Source organism: Bombina bombina, chromosome 7 (genome assembly GCF_027579735.1).
Source record: "Bombina bombina isolate aBomBom1 chromosome 7, aBomBom1.pri, whole genome shotgun sequence".
Lineage (NCBI taxonomy): Eukaryota > Metazoa > Chordata > Amphibia > Anura > Bombinatoridae > Bombina > Bombina bombina.
In genome coordinates, this window is record NC_069505.1 from 419,804,821 (window position 1) to 419,827,373 (window position 22,553).

Consider the following 22,553-nt stretch of genomic DNA (forward strand, 5'->3'; position numbering starts at 1 on the left):
ACACATCAGGTATAACAGGGCAGGTATTAGATGGGTAAAGAGACACATCAGGTATAACAGGGCAGGTATTAGATGGGTAAAGAGACACACCAGGTATAACAGGGCAGGTATTAGATGGGTAAAGAGACACATCAGGTATAACAGGGCCGGTATTAGACGGGTACAGACACACATCAGGTATAACAGGGCAGGTATTAGATGGGTAAAGAGACACATCAAGTATAACAGGGCAGGTATTAGATGGGCAAAGAGACACATCAGGTATAACAGGGCAGGTATTAGATGGGTACAGAGACACATCAGGTATAACAGGGCAGGTATTAGATGGGTAAAGAGACACACCAGGTATAACAGGGCAGGTATTAGATGGGTAGAGACGCATCAGGTATAACAGGGCAGGTATTAGATGGGTAAAGAGACACATCAATCGGGACTAACCTCAATGCTATGCTTGAAAGATTTTGGAGCACATTCCATTTTTTGTTATATGAGCATCAGAAATAAACCACTGAATTGCAAACTAATGTTTTAAAAATGTAATTGTGTTGGCAAAAGTGTGCATTTTTTGCAGTTCAGTTGCACACCCCTTGAAAAGTATTTTAAATGTTTATAGTAGCTTATTAGGCAGATCACTGTGCAGTAAGTAGTAGTGTCAGCATTATAAATTTGATGTAATGCACTCCATCCTGTCTGGGTGAACAACTACAAAAGAATCTCATTAGGGTGAAATTTTAAGAGTGAAAAAGGATGAACAACATGAAACGTCAAATTGTTCTTTGATGATTCAGACAGAGTATACAATTTTTAAAAAGTTTCCAATTTACTTTTATTATCACATTTGCTTTGTTCTCGTGGTATTCTTTGTTGAAGAGCATACCTAGGTAGGTAGCATGCACTATAGGGTAGCAGTTTGTAAAAACACTGCTGCCATCTAGTGTTCTTGTAAATATATATGACACTGTTAAAGGCATTCTTGCAAAACTGCTACCATATGGTCCTCCAAACACGAGCACACGCCTGAGCCTACCTATCTGTTTTTACAAAGGATACCAAGAGAAGGAAGTCAATTTCATAACAAAAAATAATTGGAAAGGTTTATAAAAAATATATTGGGTTTTATGTCCCTTAGAACAATAGAATAGATAGTTATTTAAAGGGACAGTCTACACCAGAATTCTTATTGTTTAAAAAAATAGATAATCCCTTAATTACCCATTCCCTAGTTTTGCATAAGAAACACAGTTATTTTAATATACTTTTTACCTCTGTGATTACCCTGTATCTAAGCCTCTGCAGACTGCCCACTTATATCAGTTTATTCGTCAGACTTGCATTTTAGCCAATCAGGGCTGACTCCTAGGTAACTCCATGGGAGTGAGCACAATGTTTTCTATATGGCACACATTAAGTAGTGCTGTCTAGCTGTGAAAAATGTCAGAACACACTGAGATAATAGGCGGCCTTCAAGGCCTTTGAAATTAGCATATGAGCCTACCTAGGTTTAGATTACAACAAAGAATTCAAAGAGAACAAAGCAAAATGTGATGAAAAAGTAAACTGGAAAGTTGGTTAAAATTTCTGCCCTATCTGAATCATGGACTTTTTTTTAACTAGACTGTCCCTTTAAAACTTCTACCTAAATCATGAAAAACATTTTGGGATTTTATGTCCCTTTAAGGATTACCTCGGAAGCTTAGAGCAAGTAGGAATCTAAAAGCAAAAACAAAGCTATGAGTGTTGGACTAAAGTGCAGAGAGGACCAGCATACAATCCGGTAAAGAGAAGCCAGGTAATCAGTCAGAAAGGCACCCAGAGGGCAAAGCAATAGCCAAATCCAGATACAAAGACAAAAGGGACAACACCAGAGGACAGCAGGTATTAGACGGGTTAAAGAGACACATCAGGTATAACAGGGCAAATATTAGACGGGTACAGAGACACATCAGGTATAACAGGGCAGGTATTAGACGGGTACAGAGACACACACCAGGTATAACAGGGCAGGTATTAGACGGGTACAGAGACACACACCAGGTATAACAGGGCAGGTATTAGACGGGTACAGAGACACATCAGGTATAACAGGGCAGGTATTAGATGGGTAAAGAGACACATCAGGTATAACAGGGCAGGTATTAGATGGGTAAAGAGACACATCAGGTATAACAGGGCAGGTATTAGATGGGTACAGAGACACATCAGGTATAACAGGGCAGGTATTAGATGGGTAAAGAGACACATCAGGTATAACAGGGCAGGTATTAGATGGGTCAAGAGACACATCAGGTATAACAGGGCAGGTATTAGATGGGTAAAGAGACACATCAAGTATAACAGGGCAGGTATTAGACGGGTAAAGAGACACATCAGGTATAACAGGGCTGGTATTAGACGGGTACAGACACACATCAGGTATAAAAGGGCAGGTTTTAGATGGGTAAAGAGACACATCAAGTATAACAGGGCAGGTATTAGATGGGTAAAGAGACACATCAGGTATAACAGGGCAGGTATTAGATGGGTACAGAGACACATCAGGTATAACAGGGCAGGTATTAGATGGGTAAAGAGACACACCAGGTATAACAGGGCAGGTATTAGATGGGTAGAGACACATCAGGTATAACAGGGCAGGTATTAGATGGGTACAGAGACACATCAGGTATAACAGGGCAGGTATTAGATGGGTAAAGAGACACACCAGGTATAACAGGGCAGGTATTAGATGGGTAGAGACACATCAGGTATAACAGGGCAGGTATTAGATGGGTAAAGAGACACATCAATCGGTTGCCTCAATAATATATGGGGCAACATAAGCCCTACACAATGCTGACCCCTAGGTAACTCCATGGGAGTGAGCACAATGTTTTCTATATGGCACACACTAAGTAGTGCTGTCTAGCTGTGAAAAATGTCAGAACGCACTGCGATAATAGGCAGCCTTCAAGGGCTTTGAAATTAGCATATGAGCCTACCTAGGTTTAGATTTCAACAAAGAATTCAAAGAGAACAAAGCAAATGTGATGAAAAAGTAAACTGGAAAGTTGGTTAAAATTTCTGCCCTATCTGAATCATGGACTTTTAATTTTAACTAGACTGTCCCTTTAAAACTGTATCTTCTATCTAAATCATGAAAAACATTTTGGGATTTTATGTCCCTTTAAGGATTACCTCGGAAGCTTAGAGCAAGTAGGAATCTAAAAGCAAAAACAAAGCTATGAGTGTTGGACTAAAGTGCAGAGAGGACCAGCATACAATCCGGTAAAGAGAAGCCAGGTAATCATTCAGAAAGGCACCCAGAGGGCAAAGCAATAGCCAAATCCAGATACAAAGACAAAAGGGACAACACCAGAGGAAAGCAGGTATTAGACGGGTTAAAGAGACACATCAGGTATAACAGGGCAGGTATTAGATGGGTACAGAGACACACACCAGGTATAACAGGGCAGGTATTAGATGGGTACAGAGACACATCAGGTATAACAGGGCAGGTATTAGACAAGTAAAGAGACACATCAGGTATAACAGGGCAGGTATTAGACTGGTACAGAGACACATCAAATATAACAGGGCAGGTATTAGATGGGTAAAGAGACACATCAGGTATAACAGGGCAGGTATTAGATGGGTAAAGAGACACATCAGGTATAACAGGGCAGGTATTAGATGGATACAGAGACACACACCAGGTATAACAGGGCAGGTATTAGATGGGTACAGAGACACACACCAGGTATAACAGGGCAGGTATTAGATGGGTACAGAGACACATCAGGTATAACAGGGCAGGTATTAGACGGGTACAGAGACACACACCAGGTATAACAGGGCAGGTGTTAGATGGGTACAGAGACACATCAGGTATAACAGGGCAGGTATTAGACGGGTAAAGAGACACACACCAGGTATAACAGGGCAGGTATTAGATGGGTACAGAGACACATCAGGTATAACAGGGCAGGTATTAGACGGGTAAAGAGACACACACCAGGTATAACAGGGCAGGTATTAGATGGATAAAGAGACACACCAGGTATAACAGGGCAGGTATTAGATGGGTAAAGAGACACATCAGGTATAACAGGGCAGGTATTAGATGGGTACAGAGACACATCAGGTATAACAGGGCAGGTATTAGATGGGTAAAGAGACACATCAGGTATAACAGGGCAGGTATTAGATGGGTAAAGAGACACATCAGGTATAACAGGGCAGGTATTAGACGGGTACAGACACACATCAGGTATAACAGGGCAGGTATTAGATGGGTACAGAGACACATCAGGTATAACAGGGCAGGTATTAGACGGGTACAGAGACACACACCAGGTATAACAGGGCAGGTGTTAGATGGGTACAGAGACACATCAGGTATAACAGGGCAGGTATTAGACGGGTAAAGAGACACACACCAGGTATAACAGGGCAGGTATTAGATGGGTAAAGAGACACACCAGGTATAACAGGGCAGGTATTAGATGGGTAAAGAGACACATCAGGTATAACAGGGCAGGTATTAGATGGGTAAAGAGACACAACAGGTATAACAGGGCAGGTATTAGATGGGTATAGAGACACATCAGGTATAACAGGGCAGGTATTAGACGGGTACAGAGACACACCAGGTATAACAAAGCAGGTATTAGACGGGTAAAGAGACACATCAGGTATAACAGGGCAGGTATTAGATGGGTAAAGAGACACATCAAGTATAACAGGGCAGGTATTAGATGGGTAAAGAGACACATCAGGTATAACAGGGCCGGTATTAGACGGGTACAGACACACATCAGGTATAACAGGGCAGGTATTAGATGAGTAAAGAGACACATCAAGTATAACAGGGCAGGTATTAGATGGGTAAAGAGACACATCAGGTATAACAGGGCAGGTATTAGATGGGTAAAGAGACACACCAGGTATAACAGGGAAGGTATTAGATGGGTAGAGACACATCAGGTATAACAGGGCCGGTATTAGACGGGTACAGACACACATCAGGTATAACAGGGCAGGTATTAGATGAGTAAAGAGACACATCAAGTATAACAGGGCAGGTATTAGATGGGTAAAGAGACACATCAGGTATAACAGGGCAGGTATTAGATGGGTAAAGAGACACACCAGGTATAACAGGGAAGGTATTAGATGGGTAGAGACACATCAGGTATAACAGGGCAGGTATTAGATGGGTAAAGAGACACATCAATCAGTTGCCTCAATAATATATGGGGCAACATAAGCCCTACACAGTTCCAAAGCACTCAACCCCTTGTAGTTTAAAAAAAGTTTGATACATAAATACATCCAGTCTCGTGGACACCCCTGAGCCAAACTTCTACCGTCTCAACAGCCTCCTCCAAGGTGAATGGATAAGGATGTCAAATGAAGTTAAATCGAATTACTCTACAGGTGTCATCTCGGATGAGGCGTAACTTTTTAAACCAATGAGCATGAAGTGTTACTCTTTTAAAACAGTGTGCAAGGTGTTAATAATGATTATGGCTGCTAGCCGAAACGCGTAAGCCAGCTGGTGTTACGCTTCATTAGTTTGCATGATTTGATGTGCAGTGTCCTATTTTGTATTTTAACGATATGCATTAATAATGTTCACATTTTATGGAAGCAAGATGATTCTTTCTACTTATTTAATCATTAATAGACAGATAATTGTAAAAAAAACAAAACAAAAGACACAGCATTGTTCAAATATGTAAGAACTTTAATACAAAGTTGTCAAAAGGAGTTAAACATTTGGGGGTGTCAGCGTATTGCTGTGGGGGTGCCCCTTTTGCCAATCAATCTTTCTAAGACATCACAAGCTGAAAGTAGCATGTTCCCTTCCCCCAAAATTAAGGCACAACGGTGTTGCTGGTCATTAACCCTACGCAGGGTAATAAAGCAATTAAGACTATAAAACTATCCAGTGCTTTCTTTGAGGTTGCAGAATGTGACAGTAATTGTGACAGTAACATTGAATACTTGGCTAGTTCACAAGTGGCCATTTATAACAATCCCTGGTATACAATACTTTTACATCTATAAATTCCACTGAATTATTCAAGAGGAGTAAAAAACAGGTGGGTGAGAAGGTGTGAGAGCTGCGGTATTATATACTTTAGTATGTGGAGGGCAGAGACAGACAACCAGCTCCAACCGGGGTACAGAGTAAAATAGCACCAGCACCCATAGAATCACCAAGACCGTTAACCATTTCAGTGCCAAATGAGGTGGATATAAAGTGGTAGATGTGTTGCACGTCAAGGAAGAGCTCTTTTTTTTTTTTTTAATAGCATCCTTGTTTGTCCTTTGGGTATTTTACTGCTCTGCAGATCAACTGCAAACAGCTGCATCCCCAAACGCGATGATCTCTATCGCAGCTGTCACAGACACGACACTCAGCTCTTTTTAAAGCAGCTGTCTACAACACTTAGCTGTCTCCTGCATAGGGCTGCCACGGTTTCCTGTACACTTATGAGTTACACATGCTGCAGGGTGTGCACGGAGGCTTAATACATGTTCTTACTGCTTACCCTGCAGCAGGTGTAACTCATAAGTGCCAAGGAAAACATGGTAGCAGCTATCCCAAATACAAAGGGCTATTATACAGCTGTCTGCAACACTTAGTTGTCTCTTGCAGTTGTCCCAAATACCAAGGGCTCTTATGCAGCTGTTTAAAACACTAAACACTCCTAACACGATTTCCCCAAACACTCAGTTCCTTTATACCTCTCGCCCAAACAAACCCCCCTAAATATATATCTCCTACACTGTTCCACCAATTTCTAAGCAGTTAGTATTTCCTTATACTACTTATCCAATAATGCAACTCTCTTAAGCTCCTTCTAATTTCTATACTTCTCAAATAATGCAACTGTCTTATGCTCCTTCTAATTTGTAAGTGCTGTTTCATTTCTCCCCAACATATTAAGCACTCTTGGGTTGCTACCTCCGACACCTGGTGTGCTTTTGTCATCTCCCCTATGACACTCACTCAAGTAATCTGTTCTCTTCATCCGCTCCCTTAAGCTTCTTGATACATATATCCCAGAAACATTCAGCACTCATACACTAATCACTACCCCACGGTTAGTGCCATAACTACTCTGTGCTAACAGTCTGGTGTGCTTACAGCTAGACCAAACTCTCTATTGGGCTGCTTCAGACTCTCACTCCCCTAGTAAGCATGTGACACAAAGTCACTCCCCATACCATACATTTTATCAGACTGATCACCCCAAGACTAGGTGCTGCCATCCTATGTTTCCTGAACTACTTTCCAAAGTGGCCAAATGTGTTAAATAATTGGGAATGTCAGGGTATAGACGTGTGTGTGTGTGTGCGGGTGTATATGTATATATATATATATATATAAATATATATATATATATATATATATATATATATATGTGTGTGTGTGTGTGTGTGTGTGTGTGTGTGTGTGTGTGTGTGTATAAATGTGTGTATAGATGTATGTATATATATATATATATATATATATATATATATATATGTGTGTGTGTATATGTATAAGTGTGGGTGTGTGTGTAGATATGTGTGGGTGTCTATAAGACTGTGTGTGTGTGTATGTATGTATGTATATATATATATATATGTATATATTTTTGTGTGTGTGTGTGTATATATATATATATGTGTAAATGTTTGCGTGTGTGTGCGTGCGCGCGTATATATATATATATATATATATATTTGTGTGTGTATATATATATATTTATTTATATACACACACAAATAAACATGTTTGTGTGTGTATATGTATGTATATATATATATATATATATATATATATATATATATATATATATATATATATATATATATATATATATATATAAATGTTTGTGTGTGTGTAAGTGAATTCAAAAGAACCACATTCCCTTCCACAAAACTAAGGCACATTGGTGACATTAGTAAAAAAAAACAAAAAACCTGCACAGAGTCATTTCATTCAGTGCTGTTATTCACCTCCCTGGTTCTCTTAAACACTGTGCTTTTACACCAGTTATGCAACACTTGGCACTTGTACATTCCCAGCACTCTCACTCTGTTATAGTGTCCAGCAGCACCCCAATAATCCCTCACTATTACACTGCCCCCCAGCACTCTTACACAGCTCACCCAGCACTTGTCACATTCTTACACTAGTACACACAGCACTCATACACTGCCCCCTACACACAGCACTCATACACTGCCCCCTACACACAACAGTCATACACTGCCTCCTACACACAACACTCATACACTGCCTCCTACACACAACATTCATACACTGCCCCCTACACACAGCACTCATACACTGCCCCCTACACACAGCACTCATACACTGCCCCCTACACACAGCACTCATACACTGCCCCCTACACACAGCACTCACACACTGCCCCCTACACACAGCACTCACACACTGCCCCCTACACACAGCACTCACACACTGCCCCCTACACACAGCACTCACACACTGCCCCCTACACACAGCACTCATACACTACTACGCACACCCACAGCACTCATACACTGCCCCCTACACACAGCACTCATACACTGCCCCTATACACAGCACTCATACACTGCCCACTACGCACAGCACTCATACACTGCCCACTACGCACAGCACTCATACACTGCCCCCTACACACAGCACTCATACACTGCTACACTCCCACAGCACTCATACACTGCTACACACCCACAGCACTCATACACTACTACACACACCCACAGCAATCATACACTGCTACACACACCCACAGCAATCATACACTGCAACACACACCCACAGCACTCATACACTTCTACACACACACACAGCACTCATACACTGCTACACACACAGCACTCATACACTGCTACACACACCCACAGCACTCATACACTGCTACACACACACACACACCCACAGCACTCATACACTGCTACACACACCCACAGCACTCATACACTGCTACACACACCCACAGCACTCATACACTCCTACACACACCCACAGCACTCATACATTCCTACACACACCCACAGCACTCATACACTCCTACACACACCCACAGCACTCATACACTGCTACACACCCACAGCACTCACACACTGCTACACACACCCACAGCACTCATACACTACTACATACAAACACACAGCACTCATACACTGCTACACACACAGCACTCATACACTACTACACACCCACAGCACTCATACAATGAGCCTCACTAACAATAGGAAATATAAAAACGCCCCACACAGACTCACTGTACTGCTCCCTTTTCCCCATATGATTATATGGTTCATTAAATGATCTGCACCTTTACACTGTTCCGCTCAACCAATTAATAAAAATGAAATAAAATGTGGTTGCCAATCCGTAACAGACAAACCAATGACATCCCATGATGCACTGGGCAACAAGTAAGGATTCTGGGATGTGTAACCTTGAGTCATGTCATCTGCCTTTACAGTGCAGTGATCCCTATATAAAATAGTAACAGTAATAATCACAAGCTGTATAAAAATAATGTTTTTCACATGTGAAGGATGCGGGTTTATGTTGCAGAAGGCTGAGCCCTTATGACGTCACAGTGTCCAGATCAATCTCCATGTTAACGTGTGAGATGGGCCCTGTGTACAAGACAGAATAAATGGGGTCATTAACACTTTAACTGCGCCTGTTACTTCCAACCTGATGCCTCTTACACGGCATCTTCAGAGAGCTCTCTTACCCAGACTTCTCCCTAACCCCAAGCCCTTGCACGCTTCTCCCTAAGCCCCATTCCTTGTACGCCTCTACCTAACCCCCAGCCCTCGTACGCCTCTTCCTAACCCCCAGCCCTCGTATGCCTCTCCCTAACCCCCAGCCCTTATACACCTCTTCCTAACCCCCAGCCCTCGTATGCCTCTCCCTAACCCCCAGCCCTTATACACCTCTTCCTAACCTGAAGCCCTCTTCCTAAACCCAGCCCTCGTATGCCTCTCCCTAACCCCCAGCCCTTATACACCTCTCCCTAACCCTCAGCCCTTGTGCGCCTCTCCCGAACCCCCAGCCCATATACACCTCTTCCTAACCTGAAGCCCTCTTCCTAAACCCAGCTCTTGTATGCTTCTCCCTAACCCCCAGCCCTTATACACCTCTTCCTAACCTGAAGCCCTCTTCCTAAACCCAGCCCTTGTACGCCTCTCCCTAACCCCCAAGCCCTTATACACCTCTCCCTAACCCTCAGCCCTTGTGCGCCTCTCCCTAACCCCCAGCCCTTATACACCTCTTCCTAACCTGAAGCCCTCTTCCTAAACCCAGCCCTTGTACGCCTCTCCCTAAATTAAAGAGATATTAAACACTTTCATATTTATTTATAAAAATAAAATTGATTATGTTTAGTAAAAAACTTTGCAATGAATTTTTATTAATTTATTTTGCCTGAGAACGAAGTCTGAAAACTTCCAACTATGAGAACTGACTTTACAGACCTGTGACTTCTCTTCCCCTAACTGGCCCCAGCAGAGATGATTATAATATACTGCAAAACAATGGAGAGTTTGCTAACCTATTGATAATGGCTAGCCTTTTTCTACTCCAGTAACAAGCTCCTTCAAATAAGGCAGAGGGCGGAGTTTGTCTATTGAAAAATAATTGGAGCAAACACAGTGTTAATGCATTCAAAACATTTTAAAACTCACACAGTATGTTATATTACTAGACTGCAGATTTTTTTTTTTTTTTTTTAAATTACAAGCGGTTTACTGTCCCTTTAAAGCTACTTACAGGAAGTGCAATTGGGCTTGAGTGTATCAGTTGTTGAATTTTGGGATCAGCAACCTAGACGTAATCCTCTAATGTGCATTTAACCAGGGCCGGATTGGCCTTCCCGGGATATTTCCCAGTGGGCCGCCCAACTGGGTTCTGGTAACAATGCTGTGAGGGAGGCCATTCACAGCGCTCACGTGTTTTAAAGAAGGCCAGCTGCTCTGCTCAAATTTATCACTGCGGCTGCGCCACAGTGAGAGGGGAGTGACGCATGTGCTTGTGAGCAGGGAGGGGGAAGCCGAGCTGCCTTGAGGTTGGCCCCTCCTTGCGCACAAGGGAATTGGAAAGTTCTGTCTGAATCATGAAAGAGACATTTTGGGTTGTATGTCCATTTAAGAATTTTTTTTGTGTACAATTACCGGAAAATCAGGCAAAATAAATAATGAAGGCAGAATACCAAAGTTTTTTTTACCTTTACATAATTAAAAGGACATTAAACACCTCTTTTTTTTTTACCTCTTTAGGGAGCAAGAGGCGTTTTAATGTCCTTTTTTTGTACCAGATAAAATTAAGAAGTTGGATACCGTCCCTTTATATTTACAGTTTTTTTTTTATCTCCCTTTAAACGTATACCTCCCTAATCCCAGCCATCTTCTACTGCAGCCCCCGTATCAATCACCTTACACTTTTATCACAATCTTCTTTACACTTCCCCCCCTCCCCATCCTTACCTTTACTCCCCAACACTATTCCGCAGCGCAGCCTTCTCCCGCAGAGCCGCCATGGCAAGTCGCAGATGCTCCTTCAGCTGGTCTATCTCTCGCTCAGAACGAGTCTTTATGTTGCTGAGCTCTTTATAGATGTCTTTGTATTTCTCCGAGGCATAAAGTTTATCCTGTGAGCAGGCAATGGAAAGAGAATGAGTCCAGAGATATGTAGAAAAGGAAAACAGAGGACAAAAATTAAACAAGAAGAGAGTTGAAGTACGCAACTGGATATTAAAGTGATGGTAAGCTCTCCCCTTTAGAAAATCTGATCTGGAATGTTTTTTTTTATTTTATTTATAACCAACATAGGGTACAATAGTAAACTGTGTATCTGTGATACCACGCAGGGTGTAAAAAAAGACTACAAAATTGATAAAGCAATATGGTCAAATGCAACAATCTTCAATATCAGATACATTAAGAATTCAATGTTCACAGTTACAGTGAAGGCTGCAAGAATCTTCTACAGATAAAAACCCGTCTAGAATCTATGCATATGTACCTCAATGTGGGGGTTTTATTATTTTATAAGCATAAGCAACTAAAACTACACATCTAGAAACAGAAACGAAATAGAACTAAAATGAGTACTCTCTCTCATAAGAAGAGGTATCACCCTGTAAGAAAAAATATGGAGACCCTTTATAATTTAGGTTAACGAACTCAAACATGGTCAGTTTTAATGAGACATAAAAAAAACCTGGAGGGAACTCCTGCTCCCATGCCCCCCCCCCCTCTTGTTATTTATTTAAAAAACTATCAATCCAACCAGATCTCTGGTAAATCTACTGTAAGTACCACCATACAGAAAAATCTGATTTCTTAAACATTGCTATTGATTGTTTCTGGATGCCTTCCGGAAAGGAGCATAATTATTACCTTGAACCATTTGGAGAAAAATCTCTTGACAACTGTATCCTGAGCAGAGTCTAAGTCAGTGCTTTCCAAACTGTGTGTCGGGACAAACTAGTGTGTCGGCAGCAGTGTGTAGGTGTGTCCCAGCTTCAGCACAAATTTTTTTAAATTTAATTTTTTTTTTTGTAAATTGTTTTTTGGTTTCTGACTTTCCGCCTGCCTGCTACGCATATCACATGGTTGACACGTGATTGATACCTAGTGGGTCAAAGATCATCTTAACCTATTGGCACAGCTCAGTGGGAACTGAAATTATTACCTTTGGCGGCACATTGGCTCCTGACTGCACGTGTAGTCTCCTTAATTGGCTCGTGACTGCAAGTGTAGTCAGTGAGTGGGACAGCAGTGTGTTTGCAGCGCGGGCAGTAGTCAGTCGGACTCACAGAGCTCTCAGGGTGGCAGCTTAAACGCTGAGCTGAAGTCAGAAGTCAGTGGGGTTTTTTTGCAACTAGCTCCCAGTACTGCTCTTGATATATGGATAGAAAGTGAAAGCTTAAAAATGGTTGATTCATCCCATCAACCTCATACAGCCCAATAAAATAGTAAGTAGCTATTGGTGTTATTAAACTTTTTTTAATTCTTGCACATACATACTGGTACTTGTAAATGCATTTTGTTATTATATAATTTATGTATGTGTCCGTATCTTTTAAAACAAGTTAGTTTAACCTCCTTTTTGCTAGTACAACTGAATTACTGTGTCGCGAAATGATGTAGGTCTACAAAGTGTGTCACCAACATGAAAAGTTTGGAAAGCTCTGGTCTAAGTCATATTGTTCCATACCAATCTGTAATAGGACTCTACTAATAAATTCTTTTATACTTGGGCTGTGTTTGGATTTCCATGAGCTTAGGATCATATTTCTACCAATCAGTATTGCTGTATTGATTTAGTTACTATTTTCATCCCTATATGATTTTTCATGCATAAATATTATATCTAGTAAATCTAGGGTCAGTGGTGTTTCTAAAAATTTGTTTAGTCAGTACGTAACCTTAAGCCAAAATTCTCTAACCTTAGGACATGTCCAAAAGCAGTGTTTTATATCCGCTAATGGGTATGAGCATCTAGAACAACACATTGGCTGATGTGACCATTTAGATATTCTATCTGGGGTTAGATACGTGTTGTTGATCAGTCGCATATGCGCTTCTCTTCATGTTTGTAGCTTGCTACATTTATATAAAATCTGCACACTCTTAGAAACTCTGTCTGCTGTAAAATCAGTGAGATCTGTCCTCCATTTAGAATAGATCATCTCTAAGTTTTTATGTCCCATCTCTTATGTTAGAATCTTATACCAGATGGCAATTGATAGCTGTCCAGCTTTATATAAAGTAATACCTTGTTATAATCCCCCTAGAGATCCCAGTCCCTTCCATACTTCTCTATCAAATTAAAATAATATTGTATAATCTGTAAGTAAGCAAAAAAAATATTGAGCTGGTAGTAGATATTCTTGTCTTAAAGTCTCAACTGATTTAATTGTACCAGTCTCTTGATCCTCTAGTTGATATACAAACTCTAAGCCTTTTTGATGCCATTTTTTGAAAGTGCTAGTCACTAGACTAGGTGCAAATTCTGGGTTCCCCCCTGTTAGTAGATATTTGGATATATGTGTATCTATCTTCAATGTTTGACTATATTTTTTCCAGGCTTTGATTACATTGAAAAAGGTTTTTCTAACTTTAATATTCTTGGGGATATCTTTCTCTGGTAAATGCAGTAGCCCTGGCAAGGAGAGTGGAGTAATCACCTTCTTTTCTATTTGTAAATGTGTAATTACATTTTTTTCTGTGATCCAATCACATGCTATTTTAAGCATAGATGCCCAGTTATAGAATTTGATATTAGGCATTCCTAAACCTCCGTAGTCCCTATTCTGTATCAGTTTTTCCATTGCTACTCGCACTTTCTACCGTTTCCAGAAGAATTGGGTGCACTTTTTATAGAAATTCTTTATATCTTCTTCTTTTACTAGTAAAGGAAGATTTTGAAGAAGAAATATCATCTTCGGAAAAATAATCATTTTAATCAGATGTATTTTGGCTGAAAGTGCAAGTGGAAAATATTTCCATCTTTCAAGCTTATCTATAATTGATTTCCAGAGTTTGTTATAATTTATCTTGTACCAGTCTGACGGATCTCTACTTACATATATACCCAGGTATTTAATTACATTCTCCGACTCTTTAAATGGATGGGAATCTAAACTCCCCCTAACCTTATTTAACCAGATAATTTCTGACTTGGATGTATTTATTTTATAATAAACTGTACATATTATAACAAGGGATATTCCTATTTATATTACAAATGAATATCAGTAGATCATCTTCATATAGAGATAGGACGACTCTAGATTTCCCCACCCTTATGCCTTCTAGCTCCTTCCTGAGACAGATTGTTAACGGTTCTATAGATAAGTTAAACAATAGTAGCGAAAGTGGGCAACCCTGTCTGGTGCCCTTGGCTATGGTTATTTTATTAGAGATAGATCCATTTATTAATAAGGTAGAAGTGGCATTTTTATATATTAAATCAATAAACCTATTAAATTGGCCAGTGATTCCAAAGTTTTCTAGTGAGGTTAATAAGTGATCCCATATGATTGAATCAAAGGCCTTTTCTGCGTTGATTGCTATAAGTGCCGTGTCCATGGCACTTTTACTTTTATCGCTTTGTTTCTGCACCTTAAGCCAAATGTTTTCAATCAGTACCATTAATCTCCTCATGTTCCTAGCCACGTTTCTACCTTGCATAAAGCCCGTCTGATCTTGGTGGATTATTGGGTCTATCATTTTTTTAAACCTATTTGCTAATATTGCCGTTAGCAACTTGTAGTCATTGTTTAACAGGGATATTGGCCTATATGAATCAACTTTCTCTTAAGGATTACATTTATAACTGATGCTGAAAAATAAGGGGATACCATACTGTTTTGTATATAATAATTTTTAAATAAATCTTTTAACGTAGGAGCTATTTGTTCTTTGAGAATTTTATAGAATTCTATTGGTAATTCATCTGGCCCTGGGGCTTTCCCTGAGCTAGATACTTCAATTGATTTTAAAATTACCTCTTGTTCTATGGGGGCATTGAGAATTTCTACGTTTTCCCTGGTCAATTTTGGGACTTGTATGCGCTTCCAAAATTTATATTTGTTACTATTGTTTATTTCTTGTTCTGCATAAATGTTCTTGAAATAGTTAAAGAAAATCTCCTTAATTTCTGCGGTATCTGTATATCTTTCCCCGTTATTTATAACAGCATTTATGCATTTTTTTCTTTTCTTATGGGCATTTTCTAAAAGTGCTAGCCATCTCATAGTTTTCACATTAAAGCTACTGAAGATTGCCTTTTTTTGAAAGTCTGTCTGATACATTTTATGATTAAGAAAATTATTTCTAGTTTTTTTTTTCTTGATATTTTTTCCATAATTGATTTGTGGGGTTTTCAATATATATTTTAAAGCTATTTCATAGCGTGTTCAAGAGTTGTAATTCTCTTGCTTTAGACTTTTTATAATAAGCCATGCTTTTATTTCCTCTCTAAAATATGCCTTCGCTGTTTCCCATAGTATTTCTGTTTTTTCTCTATATGACCTATTATTATTCTTTATTTATAAAGCGCCGACAGATTCCGCAGCGCTGGCCATGGGTACAAGGATAACAGTACAATAGAGAAACAATACGATAAAAGACAACATTTTTACAGACAAATACAGGGGGAATTGAGGGCCCTATTCCCGTGGGAACTTACAATCTAGATGGGTAGGAGGATGCTAAACAGGAGGTGGGGACTGCAAAGGTGAGAATGATATTAGTGAGGAGATCGAGGGCAACTGTTAGTTAAGCAAAGTTAGCTTGTTAATAAGTCGGGTGATAGGCTTCCCTGAATAAAAAGGTATTTAGGGAGCGTTTAAAGGAGGAGAGGTTAGGGGCAAGTGTGACAGCTCGAGGAAGTATGATCCAGAGGGTTGGTGCCGCACGAGAGAAGTCCTGTAGTCTAGCAGGATAGGAGGTGATGGTAGAGGACGCAAGAAGCAGGTCATTGTTGGATCTTAGGGGACGGGCAGGAGTATATTTGTTGATGAGTGAGGACAGGTAGGGTGGGGCAGCATTGGTGAGGGCTTTGTAGGTCAGGGTGAGAATTTTGAATTTAACTCTGTTGTGAATGGGGAGTGAAGGGACTCACAGAGAGGTGCAGCAGAAACAGAGTGTCGAGAGAGGTGGATTAGCCTAGCCGAGGCATTTAGGATGGATTGGAGGGGAGAGAGGCGGGAGAGAGGGAGGCCAGTTAGTAATCCGTTTCCTCTTATTTATTAAAGTTAATAAACTCATTACATTTACTTCTCATCCAGTTTTGAAAATCTATGTTATTTAACAAGTATCTCGGGAAGAAGAAACGGTTAATCAGGGATCTTCCTTGTAGCTTATTGTGTATAAAAAGAGAGATGCTAGCATGGTCGGATATGTATATGTCATTTATTCTTGTATTTAATTCCATATGTAATAATTTCTCGCTGACTAAAAAAAAATCTAATCTGGAGAAGGTTTTATGCGTTTTGGATCCGCCAGATATCCTTTACCCTTAGGGTTTTGCATATGTTAGCAAGTATTTTAGCTTCTTTATTGTATTGCCTGCTATATCTTTTATTTATTCTGTCTAGTATTGGATCCATTGTCATATTGTAATTTCCTGCTAAGATTAAGTAAGACTCAGAATACGTTGTCAATTTTAGTACTAACTTACTCCAAAATTTCTCGTCTAAGTAGTTTGGACCATGTATATTACATATAGTATATCTAATTCCTGTAATCTCTAAATGTAAAATAATAAATCTTTCTTCTGGGTCTAGCTCTTGGGAGAGGATTTTGTATTTAAGATTCTTATTGAAGAGACATGGTACTCCTTTTTTCCTTCCCTTGCATGGAGTGGCAATTACCCCCCCCATTTCATTTTTAATTTATTTACTTCACTATTTCTTAGATGTGTTTCTTGAATAATAGCGAAATCTGGTGAATCTTTTTGAAGATCGCTTATACTCAGTTTCCTCTTAATCGGTGATGTTATAGACCCCACCCCCCCCCACGTTCCAGAATACAATATTCAGACCTATTTTAGTCATTTAGAGTGTTTTGCAAAACATGTGGGGCACAACATCCTGTAACCTAAAAAAAAAAAAGGAGGGGGAGAGAACCCCCCCCAAAAAAAACAACAACAAGCCTCAATATCTCTAGATCAGTAAAATCAGCCTTTATATAAAACTTGACCACAATAGCACCCAATATAAAACATTTTTTTCTTATTAACACTTTGTCCAATGCATATCATCTTATATATCTCAGATCCGACACATATCTTATTCTAAATGATGTGTATATATATATATATCCTTAAATCCAGACTATTATGTCAGCTTATCAATAAACTGAACTGCTGCCTGTCTAGCCTCACATATTCTTACTTCTGATTTATATATCACTCTCAGTTTTGCTGGATAAATGACAGTTGCTTGTATACACATATTTATTAGCTGTGTGCAGATTGGTGTTAATTCTCTCCTTTTTTTAGATGTGTCTATCAAAAAATCTTGAAATATGGCGACTGGCTCATCATTTATTTTGAGGGGGAATACTTTTTTATATTGTCTTAGTATATGTACCTTATCTTGAAAATGGAGTAGTTTATAATTACCGTCCTTGCATATTTATTTCCCACTTGTTCTCTTAGCTGAACTATTCTATGCGCCCTTTCTACAGCTATGGGGCTATTAATTCCTAATAATTCTGGTAGTTTTACTGTAAGAGGTCCTTGTACTCTGGCGTTTCGGGCAGCCCTATGACTCTTAAATTATTTCTGCGTGCCCTATCTTCCATGTCTTCCATTCTTTTTTGAAAGGCCAGAATGAATTTTTCATGGTTTTTAATCAATTGATCTTGCGTAATAGTTAAATCCTCAAGATCCAAAACTCTATTTTCAACCTCTGTAATTCTTGTGGAAAATTGTCTTACTTCTGATGTTAGAAGGGAAAGTTCCTTACGTAATTGATCAAATTGTGGCGTGATCATCTCTGTGTTCTGTCTTTACTATATTTTGTGCATCTATTGTGTTCAATGAGATGCCTGTATCCATACTCTGTATTGTTCTTACTTTTTTATCTTTTTGTTTGGGGGGTATCCCCGGTGATTTTATATTTTTTTGTGTTGTGCATGTACTTTTCCATAAAGTGGGGAAAGTGACTGCCAGAACAAAGAAACAAAAAAAAAGCAGTTAGTATTTTTAACAAACGTGGATCTCGTGTATTATCCTAGATACCTCAGCAATATATTGAGGCAATACTATGTGCTGTGTGACACACACACAAAAAAAAGTAGACCTCTAGCCAAAAAACAGAAGAGGAACCGTGTTTTGCTCAGTTAAAACGAAGTTTGTGTACCATTAAAGTGATGGTAAACTCTCCCCCTTATAAAAACAGATCCGGAATTTTTTTAAAAGAGTTTTAAACACTAAATATTTTAGAACCATAGTATTGAGGTTATAACCTTCTCCCTCTATTCATGGGTGCCGCCATGTTGAAATCTTTTACTACATTCCAATACTGACCTGTTTGCACATGTGCAGTAACTCTCCTTCCAGACCCTGTAGTGTAATGGTGGTTTCAAAATGGCCGCACCCATGATTAGAGAAAGGTGCATGAAATGTATTTAGTGTATGCTCTGTCTGATTTGTGCAAGACATGTGTGTCATTTTATTGGAAATTTGGATGAAAACAATGCCAGACTGAATACGGAAAGGGATGTTTGGAATATATGAGGGGGTAGAAAAACGTAAACAGAGACTGAGTATGGAGGATTTATGGATTTCCAGTTAGATTATGAGTAACACAAGCATAGCATCTTCTCTCAGACTCCTGCAAACATTCAGCACATTTAGTCCTCAGAATACTCTCATTCTACTGTCAGGGATTCTCTACAAATGGATCTCACCAACCAGCCTTTGGGAATCCTAGTTTGCGACCAAACAAAGGATCTGCGATCCCAACAAGCGTCATTTTAGGCCAGGGCTTAATCCAGGCGCCAAGGAGCCACTGGTACCTTAAAATTAGGCCCTGGTGTCCTGATTTAGAGTCCCCAAGACACCCATGATTGCCCCCTGCTGGCCACACCTAAATGTTATCTTGTGCCGCTGTATCCTTCCTAGAACTCGCACCTTGGAAATACAAATCCATGTGTTATTATATAATCTGTATTTATAAACTCATAAGAATGGTCAAAACATCCTGGCTCTGACAATTATGGGCTGGAACCTAGATCTTGAACAAATTTGTTGAGCCCTGTCTCAGGCTAAAACTTTACATCCCATTCTTCTATTGACAGACTTCTCTATCTTAAAAAACACAAATATGTGGGAATCCTATCAAGTGATCCATTATAAATCTATAATGGCTTTTGCAAACAGAACCATTTACTAGTCCACTGAACATAATGTTCTGCAAACTAAACGCTTAGAGATTCCTTCTCCAACTATTGCAAAAGGAACAAACAATATCACATTATCCTCCAAATAATAATCAACAGACTGTACCAACCAATTCCACCAACAACCCAACCAACTGAAAACAAAATATTAACACTTTAATCAACTAAAACAGACACTAAGTGATCCCATATTATGCATCAACTAAAGCAAGACTTATAGTAACCCAGGACATATCTGAAAATGTTATTTATAGTTTTATGAAAGTTGTGTCCACAATAATGAAATCTTATTTTATCACTATCTGTACACACATATGCTTCATTATATTCTTTTTGTCTGCATACCCAAGCCCAATACTTAAAGCAATTTAATTAAAAATTAACATTTTATTACTTTTCTCTTCTTACCCCCACTGGGAGTGTAAAAAAAAATTGGGTGAGTGCCGTATGACTAGAGCACCGATTGGAGAACAGTTCAAAACTCACAAAAAAATATTACTTTGAAAATTCCTGGTATAAACAGATCCAGAATTTCTAAAGTGTTAGGCTTTGGTCCTCCCCTCATAAATTTACAAGACAAATGGTTACTTTATTTTTCCTCTTTAAAACAAATTGTAATATTTATTTCTAGTTTTCATTTTGGGAATTTACATCTGATCCAGAGTTTGCTCACAGCTCTCAAGAGCTGATTCTGCTCAACCAAATTGTTTCTTCACTCCCGCTTCACTTTGCCCTTTGTTACTCCTGATCAAGACAACAAAAGCAACGCAGTCTCTGAGCGAGTTCAACTTCAGCACCTTTCTCCCACCTACATCCTGCCCTTTGCCTTATTCAACCACTACACGGCAAGTGTCATTGTCGGCTCTTTAAACTGCTCTATGTTTTGCCAAAGTCAACTGTTGTTTGTAGTTTCCATAGGATAGTACAAAGTGTCACTGCTCCTGCCCTTATATGATCTAGTGCCCCCCAAGGGGCCAGTCTCACTGGTTTATACAAAGGGCAAAGTTTACCATCACTTTAAGTATAGAAACTTTCAGTACAGTTAGGGATACTTCAAGCAACCTTGGCCATTTCAAATGTCAAAATAAAGGTAAACAAGCTATTTGTAAACAATTTAAAGGGACAGTCAACACCAGAATGTTTGTTGTTTAAAAAGATAGATAATCCCTTTATTACCCATTCCCCAGTTTTGCACAACCAACACAGTTATATTAATGTACTTTTTACCTCTGTGATTAACTTGTATCTAAGCCTCTTCTGAAAGCCCCTGATCACATGACTTTTTATTTATTATCTATTAACTTTCATTTTAGCCAATTAGTGCAGTGTCTGCCACAAGCCACAGACGTGATCACAATGTTATCTATATGGCTCACATGAACTAGCTCTCTCCTGTTGTGAAAAGCAAATAAAAAAGCATGTGAGAAGAGGCAGCCTTCAAGGGCTTAGAAATCATATGAGCCTTCCTAGGTTTAGCTATCAACTAAGAATACCAAAAGAACAAAGCAAAATTGGTGATAAAAGTAAATTGGAAAGTTGTTTAAAATAACATGCCCTATTTGAAACATGAAAGATTTTTTTTTTTACTTGACTGTCTCTTTAATACACCCAAGCAGGTAAAACGGATTATAAGGGACAAATTAGAGTACACTGTCCCTTTAAAGCAGCCTTGAACACTAGATTTTTCTTTGCATAGCTATTTTGTAGATGATACAAAAACACTTCCAGATGGGCTGTATAAATGTAACAATGTATAGTTTTAATTATTTGTTTAATAACATTGTGCTGATTTTCAGATTCCTAACCAAGCCCCAAAGTTTTATATGTATACAGATGTCTACAGATTCCTGCTTGTTCCTGTTTGTCTAATATGTATTTTCATATGTAGGGAAGGGGGCAGTGTCTGCTCTTCCTGCTTTCCCAGCCCCTTTCACTGGGTGTCCCAGTCATTGATTTTTATTTCAGTATCTGTGCATATTCTTCTTTATAGCAGTGCATATTTACATGCAGTTATATGAAAATTGGTGTATACTATCCCTTTAATGAAGAAATGCTACAGAGAAATTGCACACAAACCTTCAGGCTTTGAAATCTTAAACATCCAACTGCCCTCATACTACCTGATGGTCACAGCACTTTATATACACTAATATTAATATATATATACACATACACACATATATATATATATATATATATATATATATATATATATACACACACACACACACATACCCCTTGTTTTATTGCGCTTCGCAGATATTGCTCTTTTTACAAATTCAATGTTTGTAGCAACCCTGTGTCAAGAAAGTCTATCTCTGCCATTTTCCAACATATATGCACAAATAAAAACATTAATAAAGATATGTATGTATGTATGTATGTATGTATGTATGTATGTATGTATGTATGTATGTATGTATATATATATATATATATATATATATATATACACACACACACATACACACACACACACATACATATATACATATATATATACACATACATAGATACATACATACATACATACACCTCTTTCTGCTAAAAAACAATGGCCACTATTCTATACTTACAGTCGGGCAAAAAAGTATTTAGTCAGCCACCAATTGTGCAAGTTCTCCCAC

General features: G+C 39.1%; 1 protein-coding gene across 3 annotated transcripts in view; it reads right to left on the minus strand.

The window, feature by feature from the left end:
* Positions 1 to 5,704: 5,704 nt before the first annotated feature.
* Positions 5,705 to 22,553, minus strand: part of TRIOBP (TRIO and F-actin binding protein) — a 67,164-nt gene continuing 50,315 nt past the window's right edge. For all 3 annotated transcript variants that reach the window (XM_053721273.1, XM_053721272.1, XM_053721271.1), the window contains 2 exons: positions 11,491 to 11,654; positions 5,705 to 9,639 (listed from right to left, as the gene is read on the minus strand). In XM_053721273.1, coding sequence (XP_053577248.1) covers positions 11,493 to 11,654 — 162 coding nt within the window. In that variant the 3' untranslated portion in view covers positions 5,705 to 9,639; positions 11,491 to 11,492. The remainder of the gene's footprint in view (positions 9,640 to 11,490; positions 11,655 to 22,553) is intronic.